The sequence below is a fragment of the Quercus robur genome, chromosome 5, assembly GCF_932294415.1.
Source record: "Quercus robur chromosome 5, dhQueRobu3.1, whole genome shotgun sequence".
NCBI classification, from domain to species: domain Eukaryota; kingdom Viridiplantae; phylum Streptophyta; class Magnoliopsida; order Fagales; family Fagaceae; genus Quercus; species Quercus robur.
In genome coordinates, this window is record NC_065538.1 from 88,890,493 (window position 1) to 88,909,197 (window position 18,705).

At 35.7% G+C, this 18,705-nt stretch overlaps 1 protein-coding gene across 1 annotated transcript; it reads left to right on the forward strand.

Annotated features, from left to right (window-relative positions):
- The first annotated feature begins 1,426 nt into the window (after nucleotides 1-1,426).
- Nucleotides 1,427-5,230, forward strand: LOC126727672 (coniferyl alcohol acyltransferase-like). The gene is made up of 2 exons (XM_050433594.1): nucleotides 1,427-1,905; nucleotides 3,990-5,230. Exons 1-2 carry the CDS (start codon nucleotides 1,462-1,464, stop codon nucleotides 4,962-4,964), a joined length of 1,419 nt encoding a protein of 472 aa, XP_050289551.1. The 5' UTR covers nucleotides 1,427-1,461; the 3' UTR covers nucleotides 4,965-5,230.
- Nucleotides 5,231-18,705: the final 13,475 nt, after the last annotated feature.

Consider the following 18,705-nt stretch of genomic DNA (forward strand, 5'->3'; position numbering starts at 1 on the left):
ATCCCACCTAAATACAGGGTTACTAAATGCTGAATTACAGGCAAATTTGGCACGGAATAAAACCAATTAGATGGTTGAATAAATTCAACCTTACAATGTTGATCTTGACCAATGTATAATATCTCCAAGAAAAGGTTCGACTATGGATGTCCTGTCACCATGGAAAAAGAGGAAGGAACAATGATTGAATAAAGATTACTTGTGTTCGAGGATGAAAACTGAACAAGCGAGAACCATATAGGTGGTTGTAAGTGGCGTGAGTCCTTTTATTTTATTTTATTATGAGAGTGAGTCCTTGTTAAACTAGGTATATAAAATTATACAAATACACAGAAAGGGTCCAAATTAAGTTATACACCCTTTGCTTTCTTTGTTTATATAATTGATTTTTAAACATGGCAATTATGTTGTTGGTATCGCAAGGGCTGTAAATCAAGGAAGTCAATCTCGTATCGGAGGCTATACCAGTTTGACCAATGGAACGATATATTTTGGTACCAATTAATATCGGTGTACCGTTTCAGATTTACTGTTATTTTATATATATATATATATATATATATGTGTGTGTGTGTGTGTGTGTGTGTGTGTGTGTGTGTGTATTATTACAACTATAATAGTTTACCATAAAACATTACTGCAATTTAGAACAAATTATTCATGGTTTTAGATTTTAGCATCAATTAAAAGAAAAAAAATATAAAAAATAAAAAGCTTAATTGTTCATTGCATACTAAAAAAAACAAATAATACTAATAAGTTAATACAAATAAGTTACCATTCTGCCATTACAAAAATTCAAAAATTACAAAATTATTAAATTTTTTTTTTTTTTTTTTTGGTACTAGCTGGTATGCCTAGTATCGGCTGATAATGTCCGAGATTAGCTGGTATTTAAACCGATACAAAACATTAGTGTTTCGATACCGGTATATGTACCGGTACAACCAGTACCGATACGGTATCGACCACCTTGCTGTATATAAGTTATAAGTGCCACTCCCATGTTGGAGAAGCCAAAGCCTTAGCTTTGTCTTTGTTTTGAACAATCAGCTACTGTCGTGTATACCTTTTTTATTTATTTATACGAACTTTCTTGTATTTCATATTTCTATTTTCTAGCTTTACTAGCTAAAAGATTCCCGCTTTTACCAAAAGAAAAAAAAAAATGTTTATAAGAAGAAAAGATTTAAAAAAGTTTATCAAAAAAAAAAAAAGATGCTCGTGCAAATTGATTTTGGGTAGTTGGCTTAGTTGCTGCAAAGCTCTTTCCTAGGTGTAATACTTTTCTATTCTACAAAAGCCTACCTTGACTAAATGATCTATTAAGAAAAATCTCACACACAGACACAGTCCCACACAGGGGCCTCTATATATCCACTCCCCTATCAAACCCCATCAACCATATTTCAAAACTATTCTCTTATAGTCTCCTACTGCTGTCTCTCTCTCTCTTTAAACATGGGTTCAGAAGGAGGTGGAGGAGAGTTGATTGTGAAAGTGAGCAAGAGGGAGGTTGTGGCTGCAGTGCTGCCACTGCAACAGCATTGGCTACCACTATCCAACCTAGACTTGCTTCTACCCCCAGTTGATGTGGGCGTATTTTTCTGTTACAAGAAGAACACCAGCTTATTGGGAAAGGACCTCTCTAATAATTTTGGCTCCATGGTTGGGGTTCTTAAGAAGGCCTTGGCCCAAGCTCTCGTGACATACTATGCTTTTGCTGGTGAGGTGGTGTCAAACCCTGTTGGTGAACCTGAGATTCTTTGCAATAACAATGGTGTGGACTTTGTCGAAGCTTTTGCTGAGGCAGAGCTTAAAGACCTCGACTTTTATAACCCTGATGACACCATTGAAGGCAAACTTGTGCCCAAGAAGAAGAAGCATGGTGTGCTCGCTGTCCAGGTTCGTCACGTGTTTCTTATTCCCAATGTATTCACGTACACCCCACACGCACACACACATAGCGGTACGTAATGTTATCTTAGCGTATAAAAAGTCCCTATCACATTATAACGTCAATCTTTCTCCAACCCCTAATACATCTCAAATGAACCTTTTTTTTTTCCCTTTAAAGGGAGAAAATCCTGGAAACTTTTTTTTTTCTCCCTAAAATGTGTTTTTGGAAGATGCTAGCCACATAATTTTACATGCAAACAATTCAATTTTAATAGCCAGTAGAGTATTTTGCGATGAACTAAAAATCTGAAATAATAAGAAATGAGAATAGTTTTTGAAACTATTTTATTTATGATTATCTATTTATAAATAAATAGATCAAAACCAAAAATAGATTTTATCTTAATTAAAACCACTTGTAATCAAGTAGTATTACTTAATTTGTTTTTAAATCAGAAATATTCCTTGTCTTTGTTTAGGCATCTCGTGGGGGTGTGTGTATTATTACTCTCACTCTCGCATGAATGCATGTATTTAATAGTAGGAGAATTTTCAAAATAATCTATCTTTATGTGTGTGTATATATATATATATATATAGGGTTTGTTTGGTTTATTGTTGAAAATTGAAAACCTATTACTGAAAATACTGTAACAAAATAATTTTTAAACTATGAATAGTGCCCGTGAAATTCAGTTTAAATGTTACATTCACTTTATTAAAAAACTTGTGGGTCTCATAAACAATGCACGTGACCCAAGTTTGATGCAAACGCCGGCCGCGTTTGCTATCCAAACTCACACATTATCCAAAATTCAACGGCTGATCAATGGTTTTTTTTTTTTTTTTTTTTTTTTTTGAGAATACTAAATATTTTTAACACACACATAGGAAGAGAGGACAAGATTTTAAAGAAATTTATAATGGTATATATCCAAAAGGACTTATCGACTGATCAAAGTTTAGTGTACCGTCCCCACACAAGAAACTAATATGAAAAAGATGCGTTTTACTTTTTGGCTTCTTCCCAAATACCAAACTGCTGGTTGTGAAACTTTGAATGATATCTTTCATTTGGATCGTACGGTTATTCGTAGTTTCAGTCTGCCTCTGTTTCTAAACCATGCCGGTTGCCGCACCTTAATTTGCCGCTTCAATTATATTACATTATGATCAATAATTGCTTTGAACAAATCCTAGCTACCATTTCTTATGTGTTCTACTTTTTCAGTTTTTTAATTTAAATTAATTTTTATATTTTTTTTAGGGTGAAAATTAAATTATATGGTTCGTGATATTGAACAATAACTCAGTTTCTCACAAAAAAAAAAAAAAAAAAAACTCATAAATTGTTTTATTTTCTAATGGTCCTGGCTTGTATGGAAAATAAAAGGTAAACTGTTACTGATAAGAAAATATCTTATGTGTGGGATATGCGTTCCTTAATAATGTGTAGGTTCCCCGTGCCTATAAAGTCTATGTTAAACATTTAAAAAAAAAAAGTCTATGCTAAAGATGAAATTTAATATATATATATATATATATTTTTTTTTTTGGTAAAAGGAATTAAATTTCACATTATTATTATTAATATTTTTTGTTTTTACTCACTTTAATTGAATTTGTCAAAAGTAAGGCATTATTTTCACACACGTGATATTGCTATAGTTAACTATTATTAACTATTTAGAAAAACAAGCTGTAATAAAAAAATGGAATCTGATATATATATATATATATATATATATATATATGTAGGACCAACAAACCTCATAAATTAAATCATATTTCGGAGAGAAAAAAAAAAGAATAAAATTAATTTAAAAAGAAAGGCTCCTTTTGGTATTAATTATTATAAACCAAAAGTCATAACCTACTAACCCAATTACTTGTTAAAATTAAAACAGCCACCAATCCAAATAAACGCAACAAGTACATGAATTTGGTGAGGACGAATTAGTCAAATATTAAATGGCCACCAATATCATTGGTATAACCGTGTGCCTTATGAGGCACACGGTAAACAAATGCCAAAAAAAAAAAAAAAATTACTAATAGAGACATTTTGGTTTTGTATTTGGAATATGCAGGCAACCGAGCTCAAGTGTGGTGGGTTGGTTGTGGCGTGCACCTTTGACCATAGAATTGCAGACGCCTACTCGGCCAACCTATTTCTTGTGTCATGGGCTGAGATGGCTCAGTCAAAACCCATCTCTACGGTGCCATGTTTTCGTCGTTCTTTACTCAATCCTAGACGCCCTGGTTCAATTCATCCATCTTTGAACGACATGTATGTTCCAGTGACCTCATTGCCTCCACCCAAAGACCCACAACCTGGTGATGATTATCTTATTAGCCGCATATACTACATTAAAGCTGACCAACTCAACCTGCTCCAATCACTAGCTACCACAACCAATGGTTGCAGGAGGACTAAACTGGAGTCCTTTAGTGCCTTCTTGTGGAAGATGGTTGCTAAACATGCTATTCTTAACAATGTGGACAAAAAGGTAACCAAAATGGGCATTGTTGTGGATGGTAGGACAAGGTTAAGTGATGGAGATAGAGACAAAGCTTCACTCATGGGTTCTTACTTTGGAAATGTGCTATCCATACCCTATGGAGGCAAGGAAGTAAATGAGATTGATGAAAATCCATTGAGTTATGTGGCAAATGAAGTTCATGATTTCTTGGATGGTGCAGTGACCAAGGAACATTTCTTGGGGCTCATAGATTGGGTTGAGTCTCATCGTCCAGTGCCAGGGTTGGCTAAGATATATTGTAGTGGGAGTGAAGATGGGCCAGCTTTTGTGGTATCATCAGGGCAAAGGTTCCCAGATTCAAAGGTAGATTTTGGATGGGGTAAGCCAATATTTGGGTCATACCATTTTCCATGGGGAGGTGACTCAGGGTATGTGATGCCAATGCCAAGTCCAAGTTGCAACGGTGACTGGGTTGTGTACATGCACCTCTTGAAAGGCCAGGTGGAGTTGATAGAGACTGAAGCTGCTCATCTCTTTAGACCCTTGACTTTTGATTATCTCCAACATACCAACAAAGAATAATTTGTCGTACTTTGTTCAATTTGGACGGCTTCAAATGGTGGAGCTGGAACCTTGGAAGTCATATGCGTACTTATGTAACTAAATGCCTAGTTGGAGTGGACAATCGTTCGCTTCGCAACCTTTATCTTTTACTCTGTTGTATTATATTATGATGGTAATCTGTATCTATTGTTTGTAATGACCTTTTTATTTTTATTTTTATTCAATGTACCAACCCACCATCTCTTTATCATTAATAATATTAATTGACTACTCTCTCTCTCTTTTTCTTTTTTCTTTTTTTTGATTAATAGGAAATATTATTAAACAACTAAGCCAAAATGGCTAAGTTAGAGGCAGCAAGCCTACATACAGTTTCCCCAATAGTATCAGAATACACAAAAGCTGAAATTACATCAGATGGGGGATTATCCCAAACTACAAAATGGTCTTGCATCACTCCACCTAACTTAGCCGTAGCATCAGCAACTCTATTCGCTTCCCTGAATGCGTGCTGCACCTTATAGTGCTGAAACTTGCCCAGAAGTGACCCACAATCAGCCAACAAGAAGGAATAAAAAGCATTAGAGGGAGAGTAAGACTACACCAGCTCAACAACCACCTTAGCATCTAATTCAATCACATGCTTCTGCACTCCCATCTGAACAACCTGCAATAAACCATTCCTTAAAGCCCAAAATTCTGCTGTAATGTTGGTTGTGAAGCCGATAGACTGAGGAAAGCCTCTCAACCATCTACCCTCACTATCTCTTATAACCCCCCTTTCTCCTGCCCTTCCCAGATTACTAAAGGAAGCCCCATCAGTATTTAATTTACACCATCCTAAGGGAGGTTTTTCCCACCTGACATTACAAACCACCTTATTCTTTTGACTCCTAACCTTACTCACACAGTAGTAATATTCCAAGACTTGACTTTTACTAACACTATGTAAGCTTCCATTCACAATATTATTATTAAACACCATGCCATTTCTATGTTTCCACAAATTCCAAATTGCAAAAGAAAAAACATAAGACCACGGCACAGAAGAGTAATGTAACGTCTTACTTAGGCAATTAACTTTTAGCCATTCAAGCAAATCCATTTCAGCAAAGGAACTAACCATTTCATGGGGAACCTTAAGTTTAAACCAGAAATCTTTTGCCACCACACGCTCTTTCAACAAATGACTAATAGTTTTTGGAAAATTGTTACACAAAGGGCAGCAGCTATCCAATCTTTCCAAAATCAAATCCGAAATTCGCCTTTTATTAGTCCAAGTGTATTTAGGGCCAGCAAACCCAAGATCCACAAAATTGCACGAATCCAGACATTCTTTAAACTCAAGGGCCCTGTTTAAATTAATTTGGTTCCCCCCAAATTTATCCTCCCCACCAAGTATTTCATTAAAATCCCCAATCATTAACCAAGGAAGATTATGCAATTGCCCAACCTTTTCTATATTAGACCACAGGATTCTCCTCTCAGCTAAACGAGGACTAGCATATATTGCTGTAAATAACCAAGAAAGGTTTGAAGCACATACCTTAACCGTCGCATGTATTTCTTGTTCTGTTGCTGATAACAGATTAACTTCCGCATCTTCTCTTCTCCACAATATCCATAATCCACTCGCATATCCGATAGTATCCGTGGTGATAAAGCCATCAAATGGAAGCGCATCAATGATCTTCTCAGCTCTACTACCCCCCACTCTAGTCTCTGTTATAACCATTATCGACGGACGATGGTTCACAGCCATTTCAAACACCCTCCTCTTGAAATCCAGATTCAAAGCACCTCTGCAATTCCACATTAGAATGTTCATCTTCACAAACTGACCCATTGGAATCTCAACCCGAATAGGATTCATAGTTGCAGCTTCCACCATACTCTATCCCAACCTCCTCAACAAGTCCTTCGAGTGCTTCCACTCCGGTTTCCATATCATCATGTACTTCAATATTCCCATCACATCTTCCTTGCAACTTATCAACACATCGCACTCCTCCACCGGAATGAGAATCTGAATTAGTTTTAGCATTGGGTGGTTCCCCATTAGTGTCGTAGCCATACCCTTTTGGTCCATTAACTTCCTTTCCTGAATCAACCATCCGGATTCGTCAAAGTGTGGCACCACCGATGGCCTTCTCTGCTTGCTCAAGGCTTCGGACTCCTCCCATGAAATTAAAGGCACGTTCGTTATGAAGTTCCACCAAGGATTGGCCGTTAGACCCCATGCCGGATGATCCAGCGGAATTGTCCTTGTTTTGTGGCTCTCCGGAGTGATTGGGAAGATATTCTTCCACACCGGACCCCACTCCCCTTTGCACCACTCCAAGTCCTTCGTCGAAGATGCCCTTATTTGGAGAATGACTTCGTCTGGAACCTCCACTAGCTTGGTCCGATGCCAAATCGCCCAGCCACTCCTTTTCGGACTGCAAATCAGGCTGCTTCGACCCACACGGAACCCCTCCATTCTCTCTTTTCTACAGATTTTTGGAAGACCCAGCTTTCTGTGAAGATGCAGGAAGAAGATGGGTACTGTCTCTTTAATGACTTAGGGCCCTTCCCTCCATTAATTCTATTGCTTCTTGTACCTGAGCCCGAGAAACCCATCTGAAGCTTCCCATCAGTCCATGTCACCCCATCTCCCTGATTCGGACTTAACGCACTGAACCTAATCTCCAGATTTCCCATATCTTCATTTGGCGCTATCCCTTGGACAGGATCGCTCCTCACAGCACGAGTGTGCTCAAATTGAGTGGACAACACTTTTTCTTTAATGGGAATGGCTGAACTACCCTCTAAGTTTTCACCTCTTTGGACACTCATGCCCCTTGGACTGACATCATCCTTAAACTCACTCCCAAAGGACAATCTGGACCGTCCATTTCTAACCAAACTCCTTTTCCTTGTAACCAACATCCATGGACCAAAGTTAGGATCTGACTTTTCCTCCTCACTAACTTGGTTCGGGCTTTTCTCTACTGCACTATCATCTGGCTTATCTTCCTCCTGTAACTGATTCAGACTCTTCTCTACAGCACGCCCATTTTTTTCTTTTTCCTTAACCTGATAACAGTAGTTCTCCTACTTGTGCCCAAGCCTCCCACAGCAAAAACAGAGGGAAGAAATACCTTCATATTTTACCTGTTACACCAACCTACCTATCTTGATGGAATTGATTAAGGGCTTATCCAGGTCAATTTGTATACAGAGTCTTGTATAGCTACCACATGATCCAGTGGCCGTGTATGAATCAATACGAAGCACTGGGCCAATAGCACTACCTATTTCCTTCAATACTTCCATATCATAAAACTCAATAGGTAATTTAGGAAACCTCACCCACATAGCAACAGACTTTAAATAATCATCTGAGGCTTTGAAGTAAGGTTCCTAAGGCTTGATGGCCAAGAAGTGCTCACCAATAAACCAAGGGCCTTCACGAAGCACTTTATCATAATCATCTGAACAATAAAACTTAATCAAGAAGTAATCCTTCCCAAGATTAACACAGTCCATCCTAGTTGCAGGTTTCCATAATTGATTGAGCTTGAAAGTGAGATAGCTAAATCCAACAGTTCTACCAAACACTTTCACTATTAAAGCCTTTGACCATGGGGCCCTTATACAAGCCTTAATCTCTTTATACAGCTTCACTTCTGCCATTCCTTCAATGAGGGGTTCCACTTCTGTATCTGACTCCTCTCCATCATCCCAGACATTATCCAACTTAAAAGCTTGCTCATAGGCTCCAGGAATGTCTCCCATAAGACTATCCTTATAACTGATAGTATTCCGGGGTGGATTAAACTGCTTAGCTCCACTGCTTTCTTTGAATTTCTTAACACTGCGTCCCAACTCATCTTCTTCCTCACTTGATCTTGGTGGTTCATTACAGTACTTAGCTTCCATTCTCTCTTCGACAAACAATCAGCAAGCGTTAACTGTGACTTTTCTTGCTCCATTGACTACTCTCTCAACTCTTTCAATCCTTCTTCTTTTTCTTTATTTATTAATTTTATATTCATAAATGAAATTTCGATATGCCTTCCATTGTCTACCGTCTATTACATGCAAAAAAGGACCCCTTCTTAGCTTATTTCAAGTTTCTATGCAAAGGAACCACCACTATCATTGGCATAAACGTGTGCCCTCAGGGCACATGGTAACAAATGACATTCGGTTAATGTAATCGTACATATAAGGGAATAGTTTATTAATTTTGTTTTGCTTTTTCACAAGACATGAATGACTTTTATGGGAACAAGAGAAAAGCATCTGACAATATATATTTTTTCAAAAAAACTAAACTACCCTTCACTCATTTCTCTTCCTCCTCGAAAGTTGAAACACAAGTTACACAACCCAAACAAGTTAACCGATCGAAAACAACACTCTACCACCAAACAACCTCTTACAAAAATTCTTATTAAAAAAAATTATCTTACAAAAATTACAACTCATACAAATTTCAGATGTTACTAGAACAAAACCAGAACATATAATCAATAAAAAAAAAAAAATTATGACTTACGCTCTGTTTGTTTCGGCATTAACATTTTCTGGAAAATAATTACTTTTCAGAGAGTATTTTCTGGAAAACTATCTTATTTTCTGGTGTTTGGTAACAACCTTGAAAATGGACTTGAGGAAGTTTTCTGGTATTTGGTATTCACAATTTTTTTAACATTTCTTGTATAATTTAAAACATTTATAATATGTGTATTGTGTAAATAACCATTATATGTATATGTATTTTCTAAATAACCATTATAACCTTAAGTTCCACTTTAAATAGTTCAAAATGCCACATAGGCCAAATAGTTTTACTGGCAAACTAATCCAGTACAAATAGTTTGACAAATATACCAAAAATTGTTATAGAATTGTTGACCGATCTATGAGGAGAGAAAAAAAAAATCCTTATTAAAGAATGGTGTTATAGAGGGTAGAAGAAATAGGGAGAAAAAAGAGAAGATAGGTAGATAGAGAGAGAAATCTGTGGGAAGAGAAAAGGCTAGAGGGGTTGATAGTGAGGGTGTGAAAAGAGAGAAAAAAACAAAGGGAGGAGAAGAAGTGAGAGAGTTTATTGTGAGAAAAGTTGAATGAGAGAGAAAATATTTTTTCCTAGGTCAGAAGAAGATAATATTTATAGAACTATGCACTGTGTGAGAGAGAGATTGTTTTCCATTTTTTTTTTTTTTGAAAAAATACCTATAGAAAATAAGCCCTATTTTTATAGGAGTTTTCTGTTGACTAAATATAATTTTCCGTTGACCAATTTTTTTTTATACTACCAAACACTGAAAAATGTGAAAAACTATCTTTATAGAAGGTTTTCCAGAGAAACAAACAAAGCGTTAAATATTTTTAAAAAAGAAATCGATATGGATTTAAATAGTTGTGAATTTCATCGCTGGGCTGTTCAAAACTGAACAACTGTTTGTTGCCGACAGGAGGGGCCTTGAAATGGGTGTGTCGGCTAGGCGAGGTTCATGATTGGGTGTTCCTTGAAGCCATCCCCATTTTGTGCTTGAGTTCTCTTTGATTTCAGTGGTCTCTGTCTGTTGAGGGGATGAAAGAAAAAAAATATATAGAAAAAGAGATGGGATCTGAGAGAAAATGAAGGAAAGAAAGAAAAAAAATGCAGTGAAATTGAAAGAGAAGAAACACTACCATTGAAGACCAAGACTTTCCTCCCTCACACTATCCTCGGTTGTAGTTATAGTGGTGTAGCAGTTGAAAGGAAGACAAAATTTCTGAAACAAAGTTCTACCTATTGTCCTTACATGGGTACGTGGTAAAAAAAGAGCCACACATGTGTGAGAGTGGTACACCATGCCTTGCTCCAAGGGCTAATAAGGCATGCGTGGGGCGCTTCTACAACCGATGTGGGACTGCACTCAAAATCTTCCCATACTCGGGGCTGAGGACAAAACCGTGTGGGCTTGGCTCCCCAAAGCGGACAATGAGCGTGCGTGGGAAAATCCCCCACAATATGACAATTAATTATTTTAACCATAATAAAATTTATTGTGAAATTTATTATAAATATTTGTGAAAAACTAAATTTATTGTGAAATTTATTATAAGTATCAATTGTGTCTATTATTCATGTCATTTTTATTCTGCCACGTGATATTATTTTATTGGACAAACTAAACACATGTAACATTATTTTGTGGCACTTAGTGAAAAAGTATAAATAAAGAGGCTACTTATGCAAACAATATACACCTTCAAGAGGTAAAATAAAAATTCTAAAACTTTAGGATGTAAGATTCAAAAACACCCAAACATTAAGGGTATAGTTTGCACTTTAGCCTATTTTGATATCAAAATTAGTTTGACTTTTTCTTTTAGGGTAAATTGCAAATTACACCCCTAAATTTTGAGAGTGTTTGGATTTTACACTCTGATATTTCAAAATTTAGATTTAACTTCCAGAAGTTTAGAGGTGTTTGGATTTTACACCCCCAAATTTAGAAACTTTGGGGGGTAAAATTCAAATACCCAAAAACTTTAGAAAGTAAAATTCAAACACCCCAAAAATTTAAGAGGTAAAATCCAAATTTTGAAATGTTATGGTGTAAAATTCAAACACCCCAAAACTTTAGGAGTATAATTTACAATTTACCCTTTCTTTTTGCTTTATGCAAATAATCTAACTTTAAAATTTTTGAAAATAAATTAACTCTTAGCTTTTTATCGCATCAATAAAATCTTTAAATTTCAAGTTTTTATTGAGTGTGAATTTTGACAAATACACATTTGTATTACATTTTCTTCTTATAACATCTATGCTTATAACATTTCAAGATGTTATGAGATCAATAAGTATCACGACAATAAAATCTAGTTTCTTGCAACAATGGCCAATTTTTGAGTCCGCAATTTCTATTTGTATATGTGATGGCACGAGCTTGAGTCATTGCATTTTTTTTTCCTGGTCCTGTACCACTAGCCTTATCAAAGTAAGTATGTGAAAGGCCCCAACCTTAGTCCACTAACTTTTTTTTGGGACAAACCTGCGTGAATTGGTGGGGTTGTGTTGGTGCCCCGCTATATTTCCCTATAGAGTTAGGGTTTTACATGGAGTCGACATTTATTTTATTTAAATAGTAAAAATAATAACATCCAAAATGAAAGAAATAAAAATATTTTATTGATTAGTTGAGGGTTAGAGGTGTTAGAGATTTAGTGTCCTAAGACAATAAAACATAAATAGTAATTTTTAAAATTATTTTAAGTTTAAAAACAGTACCTCTCTATTTTGTGTTTCAAATGTCATGAGAAGACCAGTTTGCTTTGGATTGAAAAAGTGTCATTATACATAATATGATATGGGACATTAGATTTCAATTTTAGTGAAACACTATTATTTCTACGGTAAAATTTTCTAGTTTTTCAAGAATGCATGATATTCATTGGCATAATATTGTCAAAATGATAATATAACACCGCCAAAAATAAAAAGTTGGCAAACATCATATTGGTGATTTTCTAAGCAAAAGACCTAACATTTCAAATAAAATATTGGGTTCAATCCCATATCTATTGAAGTACAATTTTTCATTTTCTTTGCACCATTTGAGGAAGTCGAGTTTTCCTTCTCCTTCTCCGGACATGTAGAGATGTTATAGCCAACATGCTCCACAAGTTCTCTTTTGCTTTCCCAATTCTTTTCTACCTTTCATTCTTTTTTGCTTTGGGCGACCTTTCGTCTTTGAGAGTAGAGGACAACAAACAAAACAATCTCCATCAATTACATCATTAGCATTAGCATCAACCATATTTTCCTTGTCCACTAAATTTTCATCATTCAACACTATCAATTCTTTTCCATTTAATGATGTTTCACGACACCAACATGGTGGAAGGTACAAAGATGGAATTTGGTAACAATTTTTGTGAATGAATACACTAAGTGTGTGACGACAAAGTATAGCCCAAAATTCAAAATTCTTGCAACTACAACTAGTCATCTCACCATCCCATAAGACCAAGTGCTTTTGACTAGTTTTTTCTTCATAATATTGCAACACAAATTCAATACCGTTTTCTTGAAGCACCGAATATTGTGTGGCTCTTACAAACTCCTCTTGAAAAATTTTGAAAGCATAGGGTGTCAACACACTATGTGTTTGTTCTTCTATCGGCGACAATGTTCTTAAAGAAGAACCTCTATATTTCTCCAACATTGTATCATGTGATTGTGTTTGCTCAATATCTTCAATGGCAAGGTCAACCTAAAATTACAAATTGTAAATAATTTAAAGACACATAAAGACTACAAATATTAACAAACACAAAAATAAATCAAATTCTACAATAAAAGAAAGCAACGATAAATAATAACTTACTTGTTCAATAAATTGGGTCAAGTTTATGTGGGAACTAACAAACCATTTGATAAATGCATTTATGCTTTCAGATCTTTCGGTTGTTGTCATTCCCCCCAAAAAATAGCCACGAAGGTAACATGATACCCAAAAATGCTTGATTTGATATAAACCACTTACATGCTTGTTAGTAAGCATGTCCTATTTTGCCATAACTTGAGACCATTGATGCTCAAATTCTTCACATGAGTCTAACTTATATAGCTTGTTGAAATCTGTGCACAAATTTGAATATTGACTATAAAGAATTGCCGTAAACCAATCACTAAATTTAGCAGTAATGTGCCATATAAAAAAAACATGTTTTGTGGATGGCAATTCTTTTGGTATTGCCTCTGTAATCCATGGATCTTGGTCTGTTAAAATTGCCTTTGGTGACTTCTTCATTAATTTTCAAAAGTCTATTAATCAAATACAAAGTTATTAGCACATGGAAAAATATAGAAGGATATATACTATTAAACTACTAATTAATCAAATAAAATCGAAAAATAATTGCACAACCTTACAAGATAATTAAATAATTTACGTACCTTTATTAACCATTGAAATGCACTAGTTGTTTCATTTTGAGGAAGTGCACAACCAAAGAGAATTGTCTTTCCATGATTATTGATACCAACAAAAATACCAAAAGGCATGTCATATGCATTTACTTTGTAAGTAGTATCAAAACAATTATATCTCCATATTTTTGGTACCAATCAAAACAAGGAGTAGGCACCCAAAAAATATGCTCCAACCTACTCTCTTCGTCAGTTGTATATGCATATTGAAACTTAGAATTCTTTTCCTCAGCAACTTTGCACAATTGTAAGAGACCCATACCATCATTCATTGCATGAATCCTTCTCATTTTCACATAAAGGTTATGGATATCTCTTTAAAAAATGGAAGATCTCCATGCTTCACACCTTTCTCAAGCTCCATAACATGTAGTGTTTGCTTAACCGAAAGTCCACCCTTTTTCAATAAGAGAATGCGATCTTTATCTTCTTTGGTGATAACTCGATTGGCTGAAAGAAATCTCACTTCCGAAGGGGACAACAATTCATTATTGTGATCTATAACAATCTTAGTGACATGCCATTCTCGTGGAAAAATGTCAAATGACTTTCGCAATGTGATTCTTAAATGAGCTTTGCATCCACATCTTGTAGATATCCTATTTCGTTGCTTCTTAGATGAATTCACTCTTTTTAACTATTGTCTACATTCTCGGTGACAAAATAAATCACGTCTTATATTTTCTCCATTTTTTTGTGACAAAATGACCTTTTTGAATTTTAAAACCATATCGATTTGCATAATTTTTATAAAAAATGAAAGCCTCTTCTTCACTAAGAAAACATTGACCAACAAAAGGTTCAAACTCATTTTCTATTGAATTAATATCTTCATTTTCTTCAATAACTCCTATTTCTTCCATTGGATATTCATTCCAAACCACTATTTCCTCCCCACAAATGTCATTATTTTTCTCGTCATTTGGAAGCTCATTTAAGCCAACACAATTCCTTGAAACACTTTGATAAATCTCACTTGCAATTACAATATCATTCATTTGTTCTATGTTGTAACAAGGATTAAAAAAAAAAAATCAACATCATATTCAATTATAAATGAAATATAAACTATAAATAAAATAGAATAAAATAGTATACCTTCTTGAGGTAATTCATTTAAGTCAAAGCAACTCATTGAAACTAATTGATGAATCTCACTTGCAACAAAATTCTCATCCATTGATTCTACAGTAATTTTAAAAAAATGATAAATAAATATTAAAATCATATTTCAATATATTTGAAAAATAAATTAAGAACAAAAGAAATATATGTACCTTATTTATAATTTCTTGAACACTATATTCTTGTAGACATTCTTTGATCATTCATTGAACTCATCTTTTTTTCTTGTCTTTTTGCTAAACATTGAACTCATCTTTTAGTTTTTTCTATGATATTGGTAAAGTGGGGGAGAAGAAAAAGTAAATATTGGTAAAGTAAGTTTTGGTGAGAGATGAAATACGAAATGGAGGGAAATAGCAAAAAGTACATTTTTGTCTTGTTAAAAAATTTTGAGGGCATCATAATAATTTTGTTTTGTTAGATCCGGCCATATCAAAAGATTGTTGGCAAGATAAAAAAAGAACCCCTTCTTAGCTTATTTCAAGTTTCTATGCAAAGGGGCGACCACTATCATTGGAATAAACGTGTGCCCTAAGGGCACACGGTAACAAATGCCTATATATATGTATGTGTGTGTGTGTGTGTAGTCTATAGGTTCTGTATTCTATGCTAGGCAAAATGAAATGTCTAGTATGATTTATGAACAAATGACGCCATGCATGGTTTTCAAGATCTGTTAGAATATATGTGAATGATGTTAGGAACATATATCAATATAGAGTTGGTTAATCCTTTGACAAAACACACTTTACTTGTAATTGGGTAGATCTAGGATGTGTTTAATACTTCAAGGAACAAGGTTTCAAGTCCAAGTGTTAAAGCCATGCAAGTTTATCCCAGAATCAAGTGAAGAAGGCTGGATTTTAAAGATCGACGACTAGCTTGACAGATAGCATCTATTAAGGTTTAAAAGGCAGCTTTTGCCCGATACTCGATAGCTGCTTGATAGATACCCTATCTACTGAGATTTATGAAAATTAGATTTTCAGTTTTGATTTTCATCCAATCCGTTTATACATGTTTGGGCTTTCTTGTCTTACAACCCTAAACATATATAAGGATTATTTTAAGGGCCATCACATCTAATGCAAGTGAGTGCAACTTTATGTAAAGGTTTTTCATAAGCATATTATGACCGAAGACAATTTTCCGTAGTTCATCTTTCTCTTTAAGAAGCTGTCGCGTTTGTATGCCGTAGGGTTTTGTAACCAAGAATCTTTGTGATCTTCATCGTGTTGATGAACTGAAGAACTTTGCAGCTAACATCCTTTTCAAGTTGGTGGTTAGTCACGTATTTGGATCCATGCATCAATTGGTTAGTCACATACTGGGACCTGTGTATTGAAAGAAGAGATTGTCACTACAGAACAAGTCCAATTAGCTATTTGGGTAAGGGTTCAACTGTAGGTTGGTATAAGGTACTTAGATTCCTTTACTTGTAACCGCTTATTGTGATAATAGTGGATTATTAAGAGTGATGACTTTAAAATCACCCAGTGAGACTTTTGCCTTGGAGGTTTTCCCCATTCATAAACAAATTACCGTGTCAACTTTATTTTTCGCTGCATATTAACTTGGTTGCTGATTTATTTGTGCTACCACATGTATTGCATGTTAATCGGATTAATTAATTAATTGGGCTAATTAATGCACACACAAAAACAAGAAGAGAGAGAGAAAAATGACAGAATCACTTAGAGCCCTTTTCCTTCCACACCTTGGAAGAACCTTTCCGTCTAGCAAACCCTTGAATTGGGGGTGAAGGGGAAGAATTAAAACCGTTCAAGTTTGAAAGGAATATGAGGGCTTTGAGAAGATCTCCAAGGGGAGTAAGAGAGGATTGAAGCTGATTCTGGTTGTCAGATGCTATCATGCTGTTGCTCTGTTGAGTGGCAAGCCACTTGTAGTAATTTGGTCGAGTATGACCGGCAGCTCCATAATGATGACAGAGATGCTGCTTCTTTTGTTTAGGCTTTTGAGAGTTAGCCTTCTTAGCTTTAGGGTTTTTAACATCTTTCTTCTCAAGTTTAGGGGGTGCTCCTAAGATAGATTTATCCTTGTCTATGTTCTCACTAGCTAATTCAGTTTTAATCTCATTGTTCTCAGTTTTAACATTATTAGCAGGAGGAACAAAAACAGTAGTACTAGAAGAAGCAGTATTAGAGGAAGAAAGTCCATATCCTAAACCTGTTCGATCTGAAGCAGATTTCTGAATGCTTAGCATCTCATCTAGCTTTGCGCTTGAAGTCCTCTCCAATTGAGCTCTGACTTGAAACAGCTCCGCTTCAAGCTTCTTGGTCTTCTCAACCAAGAAATTGTTCTCTAATCCCAGTGCTCCAATAGTCTGATTAGCCTCATTAAACTTTGTGGAAAGCTCCTCACGGTCAAGTTCCACATCACTGAGCTTCTTGGTGGTTAGCCTATATAATTTCTCATGCTTCTTAGAAAACTTATATAGCTTCTCTATAGGTTGTATGGATGTCATCTTGAACATCCATCTTCTCAAACTTAGATTCCACCAATTCCTCTTCTTCAACCACATCTTCAACAATCCCATCAGTAGGATTAACAGTGGTCGTGAAGGCATTTAAGATTCTGTCATCCTCATTGTCGAAATCATCCTCAAACTCAGTGTTGCTTAAGGTAACAGCAAGTGCTTTGCTCTTCCCAATGCTCTTGAGGTATGTAGGACACTCATGCTACATGTGACCGAAGCCTTGACACCCAAAGCACTTAGGTCCTAAGGGAATAGTGTACTGACCACCTTCCTTAGCATCCTTCTTCCCTTTGTCTTGGCCTTTTAACTGAGAAGAACTGGATTGCCTATGGTCCTTGTCGAAACCCTTTCTATTGGCGTTCTTCATAAACTTTTTTAACTTCATCTTAGAATCTTCATCATCAGAAGATTCATCTGTTTCACTGCTTTTGGCCTTTAGTGCCATACTCTTGTTTTTACCCGACTTGCCTATTCTTGTTAACCCTAACTCGTAGGTCTGCAAGTTTCCAACCGGCTCAGTCAGAGGAATCTTGTCAATATCCTTTGATTCCTCTATTGCCGTAATCTTAGCATGAAATCTCTCGGGTAGAGATCTGAGCACTTTCCTCATAATCTTGGGTTCAGGAATGGTTTCCCCAAGATTGAAGGCCGAGTTCACTATGTCCTTTAGTTTGGCATAGAACTCATCAAAAGACTTATCCTCCTCCATCTTTATCTCTTCAAAGCTTATAGTGAGCCTCTGAAGTTTTGAGTCCTTGACTGCCTTAGTACCCTCATAGGTTGTCTGGAAAATGGTCCAAGCCTCCTTGGCAGTTTCAGTTGAGGATATCTTCTTGAACTCCTCATTGGTGACAGCATTGAACAATGCATTCAATGCTCTGCTGTTGAAGTTTGCCGCCTTAATCTTGGCATCATCCCAGTTGGCTGGCGCTTCTGTAGGCTTAGTCCAGCCTATCTCCATAGCTTGCCACACATTTTCATCTAAAGATTGCAAGAAATCTCTCATGCGTACTTTCCAGTATGCATAGTTAGTGCCATCAAATAAAGGAGGTATGATTAATGATTGTCCTCTATCCATGACAAACAGGGGTCAATGGATCAACACAGCAAAGATTAAACCCTAATCAGAGTGTGCCTGCTCTGATACCACTTGATAGGTC

Bases quoted from the DNA above. Each gene is read 5' to 3' on its own strand.
- LOC126727672 (XM_050433594.1), top strand. From the start codon at position 1,462: ATGGGTTCAGAAGGAGGTGGAGGAGAGTTGATTGTGAAAGTGAGCAAG. The intron at 1,906-3,989 runs GTTCGTCACGTG...TGGAATATGCAG, and splicing joins ATGGTGTGCTCGCTGTCCAG to GCAACCGAGCTCAAGTGTGG.